The sequence below is a fragment of the Homalodisca vitripennis genome, chromosome 5 (assembly GCF_021130785.1).
Source record: "Homalodisca vitripennis isolate AUS2020 chromosome 5, UT_GWSS_2.1, whole genome shotgun sequence".
In the NCBI taxonomy this organism is placed as follows: Eukaryota; Metazoa; Arthropoda; class Insecta; order Hemiptera; family Cicadellidae; genus Homalodisca; species Homalodisca vitripennis.
In genome coordinates, this window is record NC_060211.1 from 86,681,414 (window position 1) to 86,699,102 (window position 17,689).

A 17,689-nucleotide genomic window follows, 5' to 3' on the forward strand; every position below is an offset into this window, starting at 1 on the left:
CTCATTTGATTATTTTCTATAGTAAAAATGTAGATACTAAAGTTATATTACATAATTATTCACAGTTTATATAGTTTTTGTTTATACTTACAAAAATTTACAGGAAATAGAGCAGGTAATTCAGAAATATAAATCTGAACTGCCAACCAGTTTACACCTTTGATTGGTGTAAATCATTTAGTTGTTCTACCACTTCATAGTTTGACAGGAAAACAAATGGATAAGTTGTTAATGAGCATTATACTTAAGTTAATTTAGAGAAAGAATATCGAATAAATACTACACAATATTTTTATTTAAAATTTCAAGATTTCTCCTTGTAAATAAGCTAAAGAGCAAAACAAACAATATCAAAGCCATTACAATCAATTTGTCTGCTTTTTCCACTTTACATGTCTTCCGAACCCAGCTACTTTAAAATGGACTACTTCTCTTTCAGGTAAAGCACTTAATCACTAATGTTTCTTTTTCAGGCCCAGCACAATCTACTCTGGTGCCATGCCATTTTGCCCCCCCACCATCAACTTGATCGCTTCCCCTACCCCTTCACACAGAAACGCTACAGCTAAGTAAGATCTGTAGTTTTACTTATAGAAATAGGTGTAAATTTAGTTTATGGAATATTTAAAGAAAGAGTACTTTAATATAACTATTACTTTATCATTATGAGATAGTGTAAAGCTTTTTCTCGTACTTCTGGTCAAGTCTTCCCTTCCAAAAAGGTGTATCATCAGCAAATAAACTTTCCAAAATTATTCTACTTAGATATATTATTTATATAAATCAAAAATAAAATTGCTCTGAGATTACTGCCTTGGACCAGCAGACATGTCCACAATCACAAAGTATCAAACATAAATTCGATCAAGCTCTAATCAGGCTAAAATAATAACAATATGTTGGACTATATTTTACCTTTATCTTCACAATTCCTGTAAGTTGAGTCATAAACCGGGAAAATGGTGTTGGCAAGCTGGAATTTGGTGAACAAAATTATGTTGTCTATAACATCCTCTTGGTAAACTGTCTTGTGCATGCCAGGGGATGTAAGTATGTGGAGAACTGAGAGAGAGGCATCTACAGCATATGTCATCTTCTCCAGAGCTAACTTATGTTCCTGCTTACTTCCCTCCTGTACACACCACATACTTCAGTGCAATTCGAAATATCTATATACATCACTACATGGATAAAACCGTTTCCATGCTCTAAAGAGACATTGGAGAGACATGTCCTGAAGGACAGCCTTCAAAAATGAAGCAAATCTGTCCAACTCATTCAATACAACATCACATATCAATAATTCTTTATGAGACAATGTTGTCAACTGTTCAATGCGGATCAGAGGATTTAAAACTACAGTATATGCTTAAACAATTAAATTTCAGTGTGCTATATCAAAATGTTCATTTCTAGCAAGTCTTTAGATACTAACAAAAGTGATCTCTTTGAAATCGATAGATATGTTTATTCATTATTACCACACACAGTATTTTTACATTGGTACTTAAAAACTATTCTACATTTCTATTTAAAACAACTTTTAAACCAAAAACAATTTAAAAACACGTACCAAAAACTTAGGTACCAAAAACGAAACTATACAATTTAAATATATTTAAAACCACTAATGTTAGGAATAAGATAAATAATCTTTGTTTCTGATAAATATAGATCTGTTTGAGGTAAAACTTTAAGGTCAACATTTATTTTGTTTAACCCTTTTAGGACCGCGCGTTTTCAGATTTTCTATGCCTAAAAGACCGCCTTGACAAAGAAAGCCTACGGACAAGTAGCTGTTTCCCACATATCTTAACCTTTCCAGCGTCATTGACGCGGATCCGCGGAGGGGGCCACTACAAGCTCAAAACGTATATTGCCGTGGATCCACGTTTTTTGCATTCTTTATTTTCTTACTGCTATGTTAGTTGAATATTTCGCTGCTAGATGGTTTCTAGTAGTCATGCGACATACAGACGGGTTGCCCCCGCCTCGAATTCTGTTACAATGGGAGTGGCAGTTGCTTCTAATTGCCAAACACTGTCTAGCGGGCGTGGCCCCGCGCCTTTCACAAAGTCATTGACGGGAGCTCCCGTCAAGGCATCTATCCAGTTAGTGGGAAGCGTCCGGTACGCGCATATGTATTTCGGTTATCGCTAATTTTTCTGTTGAGTCCTATTCTTTTTAAAGTAAAATTATTCATATTATATACAGCAGTTTCCAGTATTTATTTAGTGTTTTTTACCATTATTCGTGTGAATGGCGAATCCAGACGATTCGGAATTTGAAGATTCGGTAATTTTTGAGCAATTACTTTGTCAACCCCAAACTTTTTCATATTTTACTACGGTCATAAAGATGTTATCAGAAAGCAAGAAACATAATTCAAGCCCCGCAAGGCTGTCCTACAGGTTGCCGAGCGATAAGAAGGTTCAAAGTCCACGCGATAACAGTGGCTTGCGGGAGCCGCGCGGAATGTCAGTTGTGACAGCCCGCCACCAAATAAACATTCTTTGGTCTACTTTTGTATTTTTCCTAATTTTATTGGTTTTGTTAATATAGTATATGTTTATCTATAAAACTGTGTTTCATTCCCATACAAATTGAAATAAATAAAAAAATATTAGTGACAACTACACTGCTACTCCTACGATATTTTCTAAAAGTTAAAAAATTAGCCTAGGAAATCCAAAAAGGGCTAAACAAATTTTTTATTCGCCGTTAAATAACTCTATTTTGACATACAGAAATGAAAAAAAAATTTAACTTTACACATTTGGAAATTTAAAAAAATTGTAACTTTATCAAAGATCAGGTGTAATTTTTCATGACGCTTAAAGGGTTAATGACGTCACTAGAATAGCCAACTCAAAAAAAGTAGTGATGTATTAGATTGTGTGATGTATTAGATGTGACTCCAGCCCACACCTGCTGCTATACAGGCAGAAAGTACAGAGTGAGAAGGTCACAGACGGGAGCAGTGACCCCAGCAGTTTGCTGACAGTGCACACAACTACTCTGTCTCAGGCACTGCCACTGCCAACGTTGATATCTCACTCAATCCGACAACTGACTTCCTCTTTCTAAAAATATTAACAATTTTTATTTCAATTATTTTCCTGACATAAGTAAATAATTCCTCAAAAATGTCCAAGAACAAGACTATATCCGGACCTAAATATCCCTGTGGTATTTGTAGTGTAGGTGTAAAATTCTCTGGTATCTATTGTACTGGTCCTGCAACCTATGGTACCATGCTGGATGTGTAAACATTGCTGAAAAACATTTGAAAAAAATGAATAAAGAGGAAATCGACCACTGGACATGTAAAAACTGTAATACAACATCAGCATCCCTGATTCTACCCACTAAACAGGATCACATCAAAACAAATGGTCAGTCACCAGGGCCTGCACCTAAAATTGCTGAACATGGTCATCAACATCAGGAGAAAATCTCAACAACTTCCAGCTTGGCAGAGGAGCTAGAAATGGTCAGACAAAGTGTCCAAAAATATGAAGATCTAGAAGAAACAGACATGAAAACCTCTTTGACCATAGCGGCTGAAGCTGGCAACTTCCTACTGAAGGAGAACAATAATCTCAAAAGAGACATTCAGATATTGTCAAAAAAACAAAAATCCTCATTAGAAGATACTTTTGCAGGTTGGAGTTGAAGCTGGAAGAAATGACTGAACAAGAAAACACATTTTTGCACAAAATAGAAACCCTGCAGGAAAAATTGCATGAAACATTGGCTCAACTGGAAAAGGAAAAAACAGCACAGATTAGAATTACAAAACTTATTTGAAGAGAATGACAGAATGCAAACCTTTTCACTAGATGAACAAAAGAAAAAAAATACTGGATCTTGAAAAATTAAATCAACATCTGACAAAAAAAACTAAACGTGATAGAACACAATAATTATACAGATTTAAAACTAAGTTTTAACAAGATTTGAAAAGTCAGATCAATTTCAAGATACTAAAATGCTCAAAGACATAGGAACTCAAACAGTCCCATGAAGAAACACCTGTCATAAACTCCAGCAGCCTCGCTCTGACAGAATTAGCTCAAGTGAAGACGAGACAAGATCGAATGGAGGACGTTGTTAAAGAACTACAAGAACAGCTTTAAGACTCTAAATTTATCTAAACTCCCCAGCGCAAGTGAATTGACTACACCAGGAATTAACACACATATATCTGGTCCAAGAACGTCAAAAACAAGACATTTTGTGCCAAAACAAGTTTTTCTGATAGGAAAAAGACTGCTTTTAGCATCTCCGCTTCAGGCAGCCAAATACAACACTAAAATTGACACAGCTGGAGCCAGACAAACCACTCATAAAAAACTGAATTATACAACACCCCTTCCAGAACAACCTGACTATTCTACAGAAATTGACATAGTTGAGCCAGACAAACCACTTATAAAAAACTGAATGATATAACACCCCTTCCAGAACAACCTAACTGTTCTAACTGTTCTACGGAAATTGACATAGTTGGAGCCAGACAAACCACTTATAAAAAACAGAATGATATAACACCCCTTCCAGAACAACCTAACTGTTTCTAACGGAAATTGACATAGTTGGAGCCCAGACAAACCACTCAGAAAAAACTGAACTGCACTCTTCATTTAACACAGATACAATACCCACCATCAACTGCAAAGATCCGTCCCAATGGTGAAGACATAGAAGCATTTTTTAATAGACACATAGAGTTTTACAAAAACATAAATAACAACTACTTCTATACTCTCACCAGACCACACTCCGCTCCTGTGCAAATCTCCTCCTCCCACTCAGAAGCTGATCCTGCAAAAACACTCTTGAAAATAGTTTTTTAGAAACCCTCACTCCCAAAAAAAGCAGAGAAAAACTAATCACAACCTTAATTGCCCAAGGAAATCAACTAAGATATTTCATCAAAACATAGACTGCTTAGGTGGGAAAATTAACAGATTGACACACATTCTAGAACTCATTCACCTGACCTGGTAATCTTGTCAGAGCATGGTCTTAAAGAGTAACCAGCTCTCAAGTACTAGACTGCCAGGCTACAACTTAATAGGAGGCTTCTCTCGGCATACCTGCAGAAAAGGAGGTGTAGCAATTTTTCCAGTGAAACACTAGGAAACCAAGTACACAATTTAACAACTGAGCTTGCTTGTGAACTTATGTGTGAAACTCACGTAGTACATGTGACTATTGGCAAAAACCACAATCTATGTAATTGGAGTCTACAGACCACCAAGTGGAAACCTTGACAATGCCCTTGACATTTTATCTAGTACTCCTGGACCTTATTCCAACATGGAAATGTCCTACTATAATCATGGGTGACATTAAATGTAGATGGGCTGAATCATGACTATAAAAACCAAAAACTTAAAGACATGTTGGCCAGTCATAACATCACCAGGATAGATCTCCCACCCACTAGAGTAACTCTGAACTCTAAATCATCAATTGACTTTGTCTGCTCTAACCTTGACATAGGTAAAATTGACGCTGATTTAATTATCACTGGCCTTTCAGACCACAAAGCTCAGCTCCTGCTCAGCTAGTATTCCGAACAAAAAAATTACCTTTGCCCATTTTAACCAATAGACATTTCTCACAGAAAAAACCTAGATTACTTCAAACACCTGCTTCATTTAGAGACATGGCAAAATGTATATAACTCCCCTTCTGTGGAAGAATCCTATGAATATTTTCATGAAATACTCATTCAAACTCTTAATGCAACATGTCCACACAAAAAATCCCGCCCGAAAATAAAATCAAAATTCAAAGCAACCAATGAAGAATCTGAAAGGTTGAGAAAACATTTTCTAAGATCCCTGGAAATGGAATTAACAACTGGCAGTGGAGGGTGATAAAATAGAAACAGCTATCAGAAAAAAGAACTATGACCTCTACTTGAAAAAACTGAGGAAACAGTCAACCTCAGACTTCATTAATAACTCACATAACAAACAAAGGGCTGTTTGGGAGGTTATTAACTACGAAAAATGCAATAACTGTAAAAAAGGACGAACCACTTTAAACTTATAATCAATGAAAAAAACTGATCCAGGACCCTTTGGAAATAACTGAACACTTCAACCATTACTTTTACAAAAATAGCTGACATCACTCTCTGTAACGCTAACCAGGCCATAAATAATCAGCCTAACAACATGGAAAGACTATGGCGATGTACCTGACTTCATCCCACTCTCAACCACACCGAAGAAGTTCTTCATATACTCACATCCCTTAAATCGAAACCAGCCGCAGGTGTCGATGAAGTCTCTTCCCACACTCCTAAAACACTGTAAGGATGAAATAGCAAATCCCTTATGTCACATAATTAACCTGTCGTTTTCACAAGGTGTCTTTCCTATAAAACTGAAACTTGCAAAAGTATTTCCTAAACACAAGAAAGGCAATACAACATCAGTGGAAAACTATAGACCTATATCGATTCTTCCAACGATATCAAAAGTAATTGAAAAAATCTTTCTGAATCAATTGACACACACCTGACTACTCAAAACATCTTGACGCCTCAACAGCATGGCTTCTTACGAGGAAAATCCACCACCACGGCTATAGTTCAACTGACAGAGTTTATTATCGACAAACTTGAAGAAGGTACAACAGTAACCGCCATGCTACTAGACTTCAGCAAGGCTTTTGATTGCCTAAACCACTCTCTACTGCTCCAAAAAGTAGGGAATATGGGCATTAGGGAGCATCACATGACTGGCTTGCTAGCTACCTGAAAGATCGACAGCAACTAGTGGAAGTAAATTATACCAGAAACAACACATCCCATAAAGCAAGATCAACCTTGCTCCCAATCACTAGAGGTGTACCTCAGGGATCTATACTTGGACCAGTGCTCTTCATATTGCTGACAAATGACCTACCAAGCTATCTTCTTGACTGGGCCCAAGCTATGTTATATGCAGATGACACCGCTCTTCTTATTGCAAAAAAAGACACAGAATCTCTTGAAATAAATTCATTTATAGCCCTGAATATGACAAAGCAATACTGCCAACATAATGACCTAGTTCTTAATGAGAGCAAAACACAACAATTAATATGGAAAGGCCGAAGAACCAATGATTACTATGGCTTACCTGAAATAATCCAAGATAATGAAGCCAAGTATCTCGGCATAACAATAGATGACAATCTCTCTTGGAACTCACACATTGATGGTCTTTGCAGCAAGCTCAACTCTAGTATCTATGCTCTTAAAAGAATAAAAAGTACTTGTAACAATGATACTACCAGGACAGCATACTTCTCTCTTTTTGAATCTCATCTGAGGTAACGGACTACTTGTGTGGGGCAACTCCTCAGTAAGAAACAGGGAGCGGGTTCTGGTTCTACAAAAGAAAGCAATTCGAATTCTTGCGGGACTGACTCCTCAAGACTCATGCCGTCAGGCATTTGGAGAACTAGCGATCTTGACAGCTGTCTCACTCTACATCTGCGAGACCATCTGCTTTACAATAGCTCAGAAACCTGACCAGCTAGGTGACACACACAGCTATGACACCAGAAACGCCTGTGACTATGCCCCTCCCCACACACCACCTGACCCTATTTGAAAAGAAAACCTACATACATGGGGAGAAAACTTTTCAATTATCTTCCCAGAGGACCTCAAGAGACGCAGAGATGAGAAGTAACTTCAAGACAGCACTTCAAGGCCTGGCTGCTGCAGAAAACCATATTACACTCTAGAAGAATTTTTAAATACCTGATTGTACAACTAAATTATATTGACACAATTCTGTACTCCATGTATACGAATAAAGATTTCTGTATTCTGTATTCTTGTATTTTTAAAAAGTGTAAGGGTTTGGGGAAAAAATTGTATATTCTAAAGTAGTGGAGATATTTCAATAATTTTTTCAACAATTTTTTCTGCATGAAGTGACTAACAATAAGAAAATAGGTTTTACTTTGTGCAAATCAAAAAAGGTTTGTTAACACCTATAAATAAAAAAAGTTTTTTGAAAAAAAAACTTTTTTTTGGTTTACAGGAATTTTTATGTAATCTAAAAAAAATAGAACAGTCCACACATATAGATACATGTATTTACAAGTTATTGCTTAGAAGATTGCAACTTATTTCAATACTTTTCTTCAATAAATGGCTGAGATAGGAGGAAAAATAATAATAATGGTAAAAATTAGAAAATAGATAGAAGCAGAAAAAGATAACTTAACGACAGAGAACAGGCCAATTAAGCAGTAATGAAACAATATTTTGTCTCTAACTCAGTTATTTCATGGTCTTATTAAGTTTGAAAGTTCATGAGAACTATTCTAAAACTTACTTATACTAAAAAACTAAAAATAAATTATTTTGCACACAGAAGAAATGTTACAGAACTGCTGACAAGTCTAACAAACATGTTTGGTGAGGCACACTCCATGTAAGCCTTTATTACATTTGACACAGGCAGTTCTGGATCTCTTCATTTTACCACCACTTTGAAGACTAATTTTACTGCATACAGCACAACATTTTTCTTGTTTCCCTGGTAACTTGAATATTCCATAAGTTTGAGTAGAATAGCTGGCAGCCGGCTGGTTGTCTGGAGCATCACCGCCACCACCAGTACCACTGGGAGTCTTCATCCGTAGCCATTCCTCAGTTATGTCTCTAATAATTGACACAACAAACTGATATCTAGTCATAGGCTTACCTAAACAATTTAGTTTATACAGAATATACGAATTTAGAACCATTCGTCCAAAAACATTGAATACAACTTTTTTCCAGAACTTGACTGTACGCCTCTCATCCAGATAAGCATACAGCATCATGTCATTTGTATCAATTCCACCCATGTATCTGTTATATTCATCAATGACTTTTGGTTTATTTTTTATTCTTTCAAAACCAAATTTTGTGCGCCTGGTCTGAACATCTATGGCTTGTGAATCAGACGAGACAAGTATTACTGGTCGTGACTGTGATGATTTTTCACGATAAGCTAGAGTCAAAATATAGTCACTCCTATAATATTTCTTTTCTCCAACAGCAAATTTTCTTTTGACATCATTGGGTAAGTTCTTCCGGTTTCTTCTTATGGTACCAGTGAGGAAGGTTTGTTTTCTGTACAGGTCTTGTATAAGTCCAAAGCTGGTGTAAAAGTTGTCAACAAATAAATGGAAGCCTTTATTCAAATAGTTTCCCATTTGCATAAGTTCATGACAACATAGTAGCCTAAGCCATACTTTTTAATTTCTTCTTGATCATCAGAAAATGAAGCCCCTTTATAACATGTAAACCCCAAACAATAATTTGTAATGGAGTCACAAATTACCCACAATTTGATACCCCATTTGTGATGGTGTTTGTTTGGTAGGTACTGTAGTAATCTAGTGTAGTTTTTTGTCCCAACCAAACTTTCATCAATTGATAATTGTTTGTTAGGAATATAGTGATGCCGTGAAACATTGTTGGCATGAGTTATAGCTGGTTGGAATTTTGCTGTGGGGTCATAATCAGGATCAGTGTTTTTCGCCAATTTACTGTTGTCTGTCAAATGAAAAAACATATGAATGCATTCAAACCGGTTCCTACTAAACATTTGACCAAACCAGGGTGTATTTTGGGTCATATCAGTACTCCAGTAAGATTTCAGTGTTGGTTTGTTGATCAGTCCCATGTTTAGTAAAACTGCAATAAATGCTTTGATTTCACCAACAGTAACATTCGTCCAGTTTCTTATTTTATTGGCAATACTGATTTCATTGTCATTTGTGTACTGCTGGGCATATCTGTTTGTTTCTTTCACAATAGTTTGCAAAAAGGCTGTGGTAAAGAACAAGCAAAAATAATCAATAGGCCTAGCATTTGGAGGCGGACAATGTTTGGGACCTGGAAGTTCACTGAAAGAAAATAGGTGACTGGGTGGAGAATCTGAGTTTTCATATATTTCTTTCCAAACTAAGTCATTCATATCATTGCCATCATCAGAATCGGACATTTCAGCCTCTATGTTCATTGGCACAGGCCTTGTTACAACTCTAGGCCTACCTCGGCCTCGTCCTCTAACCTTATTTACCATAGGCCTACCTTTGGATTTTCGTCTAGGTGGCTCGTTATCGTCTGTTTCCGATGACGATGAACTAATAATTCTTGATGGTGAAAACCTTCTACCATGTGAAGTAGAGGGTTGATCGGGATTGAAATCACGATCGTCATCACTATCATCAACAAACTCGTCACTTTCACTACTCACGACAAAGTCAGAAGAGTCTGTCAAATTTTCTGGTCTTTCACTTAGATCGGCATCACTACGTAATAAATCTTCAATACTATCCTCGTTCAAATGTCTTTTAGTCATTTTGAAGCACGATAATCGTCTAAACACAATGAACAAAACGTAAACAAACTCGGCAGGCCGCGTCAGTCAGCTGGCGCTGGCGATCGCGTGTTGGTCGCGGCTGAGAGCTAGCGCTACCAACTGCGCAATTTATCATTTCCCACTCCTCCGTGGATTAAAATTTTACTAAATTCAAAGACGATTGTGAATGTAGAAACTATCAATAGATGTGGAGTCAAAATTTGGTTGAATCAAAGTTATTAATTATTTTCTTATACCCATAAAACCAAACTACTGATAAATCGTTAGTTGGTATTTTTAGCCTAAAAGACAAACTAACGATATATCGTTAGTTGGTCCTAAAAGGGTTAAACTTGATTAAATAGACACATCTATAATTCTGACAAGTCATAATCAATTCTGACAAGTCATAATCAGCCACTCAAAACCTGTTTTCAAATTCCCGGTTATTCCCTGTTTTCACGATCAGCAATTTCTGATTCTCCAGTCCATTTTCAAACCAAATGTCATACTGTATTTAACTTTTACACTGAGGGATTCCCATCTGCTGTATGGGAAATGTCACAAAGCTGGAGTAGTCTAGCAAATTTCGTCGCTAGCAATATATGAGAAAATCAGTGATGATTCATCGCTACCACCTATTTCTAGCTCTTCAGCTTTTATCTCTGAGTCTTTCAATGTGTCGATATAAGAGCATATATCTAATAACTTTCCTTTCTGTGGTGTTTGGAAAATACATGTATCCTATTCAAAAAAATATAGAGAACAAACAATTACCAACACAGTGCTACCGTGAGGCAGGCTGCAATGCACCATTGCGGGTCACATGTTTGCGGTGTACAAACTTTCGCTACTAGACTATGATTTTGCCAGTATACAAGGTCAGTTCAGTACAAACAACAAATGAACCAAATACTTTCATCTGAACTGTACTTTTAACTTTGTTTGACCTTTTGGAAAAAACAAGCCTAAGAATACCTTGCTACTTCAAACGAGTCTGCAGAGATTCAGTGAAATGAATATAATTTTTAAACAAAATTCATATCCTCCACCTCGCGTCTTTAAATTATAGAAATGGCAGCTTATTAAATGAGTCTGCATAATATATTCCATTTACGTAAAAATGTATAGATGTATATTTATATTTATAGTCAATCTATTAATGTACAACTACGCAAAGTACAACCTATATATTAAATAAAAATTAGTGATCATCTGTCTACAACCGAGGAGCTAACGTCCGCACATAGAACCAGCAACACACTGACATTGACAAATATAGACATAAAAAATACAAACTTCAATTAAAATATTACTTATATATAATGTTATTTTACTATGTATATCTAAATAGTTTTTATACATGAAGAACAACAAAAACACATTGTAGCAATCGGTAATTTTCATAAATCTTATTGTTTTAGTTCATGAATAGATGCAGCAGAATCCTAACAATGCACCAAAATAAATATTGAAAATACGAATTATAGCTCAAATATTATTGATTTAACTCCAATAATTTGTTAATTTTGTTATCTATCTACATTTCTTCATACAGAAAGTACAAAATGTGTTAGCGATCGGTAATTTGCATACTACCACAAATAGACTTATCTAGATTTGAGAGTTAGCTTCCATGCAACACTAGTTGTAATATTGTGACACATGATTTTCCAGGAATATTTTATGCACTCTAGTTAGTATCAGAATACAGTGAAAAGAGCCGCAGTATTATAAAAAAAATTAAGTAAAAATTATAAAAATTCACACATAATCCATGCTTTATCCAGATTCTCATCGTTAGTGACAGCCCTGGTTGCAGTCCATTGAAAATATCATTTAAATAGATACATCCCACTGCTATGAAGTTATGTGCTACGCAAGTTACTGAAGTGCAATTAATTTGCTATCTGTAAAATAAGTAGACACCAGTACAGAATAGTACCTTCCATAGTTGACCCCAGAATAGGAGCACAATTAATATTATCAATTACTGGCTCTTAAATATACATATAACTATACTCATATAACTAAATGAACACGAAAAACCTGTGGTTCAAGTCACAACATGTTCGTTAGATTATAGACATGGACAAACACATGACGTAACACCACTAATACATGTTGGACTATTTCGTTTGAACAGTTTGAATTGTCAGATCGATCGCCACACGTGTGAGAAAGTTGTTCAGATAAATAGCTGATTGGAGAACTGATGGGATTTCCACCAGCCATCGCCCAACCAATGTCACTTTAACGATGAAAACTGACGTGCGTGTTAGATTGAAATGGCTGGCCGTCTGCAGACTGGTGACAATATTAAAATGCGTTTACACTGGCAAGTAAAGTTGCAAGAGAATTTACGCAACTACTGTTGCATAATATGAATAAGATAAGTACTTGCTACGTACAGCAGTATAGCTGATTATTGCAAGAGTAAATACAAAGAATGTTCACATATGGCAGTGATGTCTCGGCAATGTACATGATTTAAATTTTCATGGCTAAAACTGCTCTCCAGTTCTTGTAAACAACTGTCCGACACTGGTTGCGTTAGCACTCTTGCACCCGTCTGGATTAGCAATTTTTACTGTTGGACACAAAAATTGCACAACTTTTTGCCAATTTACATTCAGCTAGTTCAATCGAGGTTTGGATGTGACCGTGATATCATTACCTATGTAATCTGAGATCAATCGGATCGTGTGTGAGAGGAGCAATTGTTCACAGACCAAACAGAGGCCTCGGCCAAGCGGTAAGCGTTTGAACAGCGACTTAATTGTAATGTTTGTATTGTACATATGGAGAACGCTTGACATTGGATAAGACAAAAATTAGTGGGAGGGTAGCACCACACATTGATTTCGGTGACTGAATTAAACTTAAAAACAAAAATACCGCTTGTACCACTTTACCACTAACAGCGTACCGCAGGCATAGTGGCTGAGGACTGAGAAGATAGGTCGGCCGACTTTAATTGTTCAATGGATTATTATGTATTTGAAGGGGGCTTGCCGCGACACGGGAGAGGCATCACAACCTTGGATCAACTGGCATCAGATGGGGCTCGCAAACATACCTCGATCTTTATTCACAGTTTCAAGGACTACGTCATGAAAAATACGATGTTTCAAGATTAATGTTGTGTTAAATTCTTGGATTATTCCCGGTTTCCCGGTTGGATGGCCATCCTGTTACCACTACTTCTAATCATAATAAACATGGTAACTCATGAAATGTAATGAAACACTGAAAATTTGCCTATTTACAAATAGCTGAAACACTGATTAAATTGTTAGATATCATACTAGATACACTAAGAATACTTGCCAGATAATCTGAGAGTTGTAATGAAAATGTATATTATTCTGAAACTTATTTCAAAATTACCTTTTCTTGATAATTTTGCAAATAAATTGAACTGCCTCAAAATATTTACGATGATGATACGCTCATATGTGGCTAATAGGCTCATATGTGGCTGATAGGCTCATATTTGCTAATGACAAACACTCATCTGTACCTATAGTAGAAGAGGAAAAATTGAAAAAACTGGCTGATTTTTATAAGTAAGAGTTACAATGTAGTGTTAAGATAAGTTATTGCTGAACTTCATCTAGAAAAAGTTAATAATTTCAAAATAAGTTAGTGATTTTCAAATAGGAAAGTAACAAACTATTTTATTACATGCAAGAAGGAACTATTTCAATTAGTTCATGTATTCCTGGAAATTTTAACAACCCTGTGTCTCAATGAGCACTTGTGAACACTATTTTATACTTTGAATAGGTAAAAAACTTACCTGAAAAATATTAAAAGGGCATCAAAGATTAAATAGTCTCCCAACACTGAAAATCACAGAAAATTCTTCATATCCTCAGGTACAGTTCTTGATGAACATCAAAATTATTGCCAATTGCAGTTTAGATTTAAACATTATTTTTGGTGTAGTTGATACTGTCCTTAGTTTACTCAGTGTGTAATTAAATAATCTTAGAAAAATATTCACAATACTAACATTTTTACTTTATTAAGGTTTGGAGCATTTTAGGATCCCATGTTTTATTTTTACTAAAAAACTAAAATAGTCACATTTCTTAGTATTCAAGTCATTAAATTTGAAACAACACTTGTTTTGTAAGACTTGTCATTATAGTTTTGATCCAATGTGTATAATATTTCAAAATAAATTGAATGCTTATAAAATTAATTTCTTTAATTACTAATCCTAATAAATGGTGTACCAACAAAAAAAATGCTGAACCAGCAACATACAAGTATTACATAATAGGTGCATTCATTAATCATTTTAAACTAGACATAATGGACGGATTAGCCATAGCCGAGAGTAAAGATTGCAGTAATTTGTGAAAATTGACCTTCCTCCACTTATGAATTGCGAGATCGAATAGCCTCTTTCTGCCTTGAAGGTTTTGTCCTAAGTGTGAAACAAAGTTAAAAAAACTATATACATTATTAATCAAAGATTAACATGTCTGTTTATCTTATAAAACACAACCATTCACAAACTTTGTTGTACTTAAAGCTTAAAATAATAAGTTTTGTATATTATAAAATTGTGGTTCAGGTTTAGACAACACACTGTGCTCTTTTTTTATCATTTAATCCACATCTTAAAATATAATCTCTTACTGGCCCCAAAAAGCTCTAAACCCTCTCGGCCTCCTTGGTCCTTGGCTCTAAAGCCTTGTGGCCTTTACGTTTGTTAACTAAAGATGCCCAACCTCTAAAACTGCCTCTAAAATTATTAACCTACCAGATAAGCAGCAAGTGACACCTTTGCACCATCACCAATGATTTTGTCCAGGACACTCAGCAGTTGTATGATGGTCTTTGAAGAGATGGAATCCATAGCTTTCAATGCCTTCAGCTTGGCTATCTCCACACACAGGTCTTCCAGTCTAAGCTTGTGGATCTTACTTCCAGGTTCTGTCACATCTTCATAATCTATAATCATGTTTTCATTACACCATATATACATTCCTATTTTATAATAAGCTTTATAAATCTGTAACATGTGTTCTACCAAGATTATACACAAGACTTCACCTCAAGTAACATTAGCATAAAACACTGCATTTTAAGATCTGAAGCCTAAATTAGTTACAATTTAAGAACTTATTTTAGTCAATTTTTCAGATCAAATATAATTTAGAAACCATTATTTATTTCCTTAGATAGAAAAGCTGAAATCCAAGCCAGACATTTTATTAGCCGTAACTCAGTAATAAAAAGTTATTTTTCAACTGTAGAATTAGCTCACAAAGTTTTTGTGTTTCTTCTGTAGACTACTCTCTAGTTAACATCGTCAACAACACAATGGGAAGAAGGACAACAGAAGAAGAAAGTGCTGCTTGTACCCATTATAATCATCCTTAGGATGAGGAGGACTCGATAATCCTCGGCTCCTGCAACAACTCTATAAGTCATGTCGCCTAGGACAACCCTGACCAAGATGTGAGACAAAAACATTCCGCATTCGATGATTGTGTGCATTAATATGATTTTATTAGCATCATATTGTACCTTTAAGAGAGAGTCATTGCAACAACTGATATCAGTACGAATGGTTTAAACCAGGGCTGCCCAACCTACGACCCGCGGGCCGAATCCGGCCCGCGAGTCAGTTTTATGTGGCCCGCCTTGTTGCCAAAACAACCAAATTAGTTTACAAGCATTTGAAATATTAAATAAATACAAATTTTGAGAACCAAGCAGTCCAGCCGATTTCACGTAGAACAAGCCGTATTCATTTGGTGGAGTGTTGAAAGAAGTAAAGTAGTTGTAGACAGATTTCACTGACTACGGTGGTGGCTGCCGGCTGGCGAATAGAGCGCGCGTAAAGCACGGCACAGCGCGTGGTGCGGCGACGTAACCCCTACCCAACTCAAGGTCACCACTCGCCACGTAATTTGTATGTCCTAGTATCCTAGTAGGATTAATTAAAATCAATGTATTCAATTTATTGGTGACTTTTTTATTGTTCCCTCAGAATTAGAGCAAACATCCAAAAGTCTGGGTTTATATTTATTTCTACTAAAAGAACCTAAAAACATAATATATTATAAACCTTTACCTAACAACTAATAAATTACAATAATCAGGAAACAAGGGCCAAATAACCTTAAAACTCATATTTTGCACAAGATTTCTGGAACAAACCCCCGGGCAATACGTTTTTTCTGGGGTTCCAAATCCCCTGGGATGTTGGCCCGCCTGGCCACATAGGCTTTACAATGTGGCCCTTGGGTAAAAAAGGTTGGGCACCCCTGGTTTAAACAATAAAACAAACTATAATATGACTCAAACGGACAATCACAAGAGAAAAAAAACTTATTAATATCCATAAATATGAAACAAAACTGGGATAAGGATAAGGGTTTCTTAAATTAGGGAAATAATAATCGCAGTTTGAGTGAAATAAATGCTAGCAACCAGACAAACAAACCCAAGGGGCGCTACATGGTGTGTTCTCCAACCAATGGAGACAATCAGAGAGATTTTAAACTCAGGTGTTAGTGACTAACTAGTTAATGTAGTGCAAATATATATACATATATGTTTGAGAATACATATTACGAGGGGTATCCAAAAAGTAAGTTTCCCTGTTCTGTAAAAAGACGCGTACGTAACACAGCGTGCAGCTGTGGGCGGGGATATGTAGCGCGGTTCGGTTGGCAACAGGTGCGCCGGTCACTGGCCCATTGTCACGCTTCTCAGTCAGTTGCTGCCCAAACATCATGGAGACTCCACTGCGTTCTGCCGCCAGTTGCGAAGTCCGTAGTGTTATTCGTTTCTTGACCGCCAAAAACGAAACTGCCGTTGAAATTCATCGTCAGTTGTGTCAAGTGTATGGTGAACATGTTATGTCCGTTCAGATGGTCCGTCGTTGGCGTGCAATGTTTTTGGAAGGAAGAGAAAATGTTCATGACGATGAGCGTAGTGGCCGACCGGCCAATTCTCGGCAACCTGACGTCATTATTAATGCTGTACGAGCAGTTATTGACAATGATAAGCGAGCGACTCTCGATGAAATTATGGATAAACTGCCGTCAAGTGTTGAAGTTAGCCGGTTATCTGTGCACAATATCATGACAGAAGATCTTCAGCTTGCGAAAGTGTGTGCAAGATGGGTGCCTCGCTTATTGAGCAATGCCCATAAACAACAACGAATGGCTGCTGCCCAGTCTTTCTTGCGATTGTTTGACGATGAAGATGAAAACCTTTTCAGTAGAATAGTCACTGGTGATGAAACATGGATTCACCACTCAACTCCAGAGACCAAACGC

General features: G+C 36.3%; 1 protein-coding gene across 1 annotated transcript in view; it reads right to left on the reverse strand.

Annotated features, from left to right (window-relative positions):
• The window catches only part of LOC124363543 (nipped-B-like protein A), a 128,623-nt gene that overhangs the window by 85,601 nt on the left and 25,333 nt on the right, over nt 1-17,689 (reverse strand). The window contains exons 4-5 of the mRNA XM_046818793.1: nt 15,157-15,347; nt 916-1,132 (exon numbers count right to left, since the gene is read on the reverse strand). Of these exons, the coding sequence (XP_046674749.1) occupies nt 916-1,132; nt 15,157-15,347 (408 nt within the window). The remainder of the gene's footprint in view (nt 1-915; nt 1,133-15,156; nt 15,348-17,689) is intronic.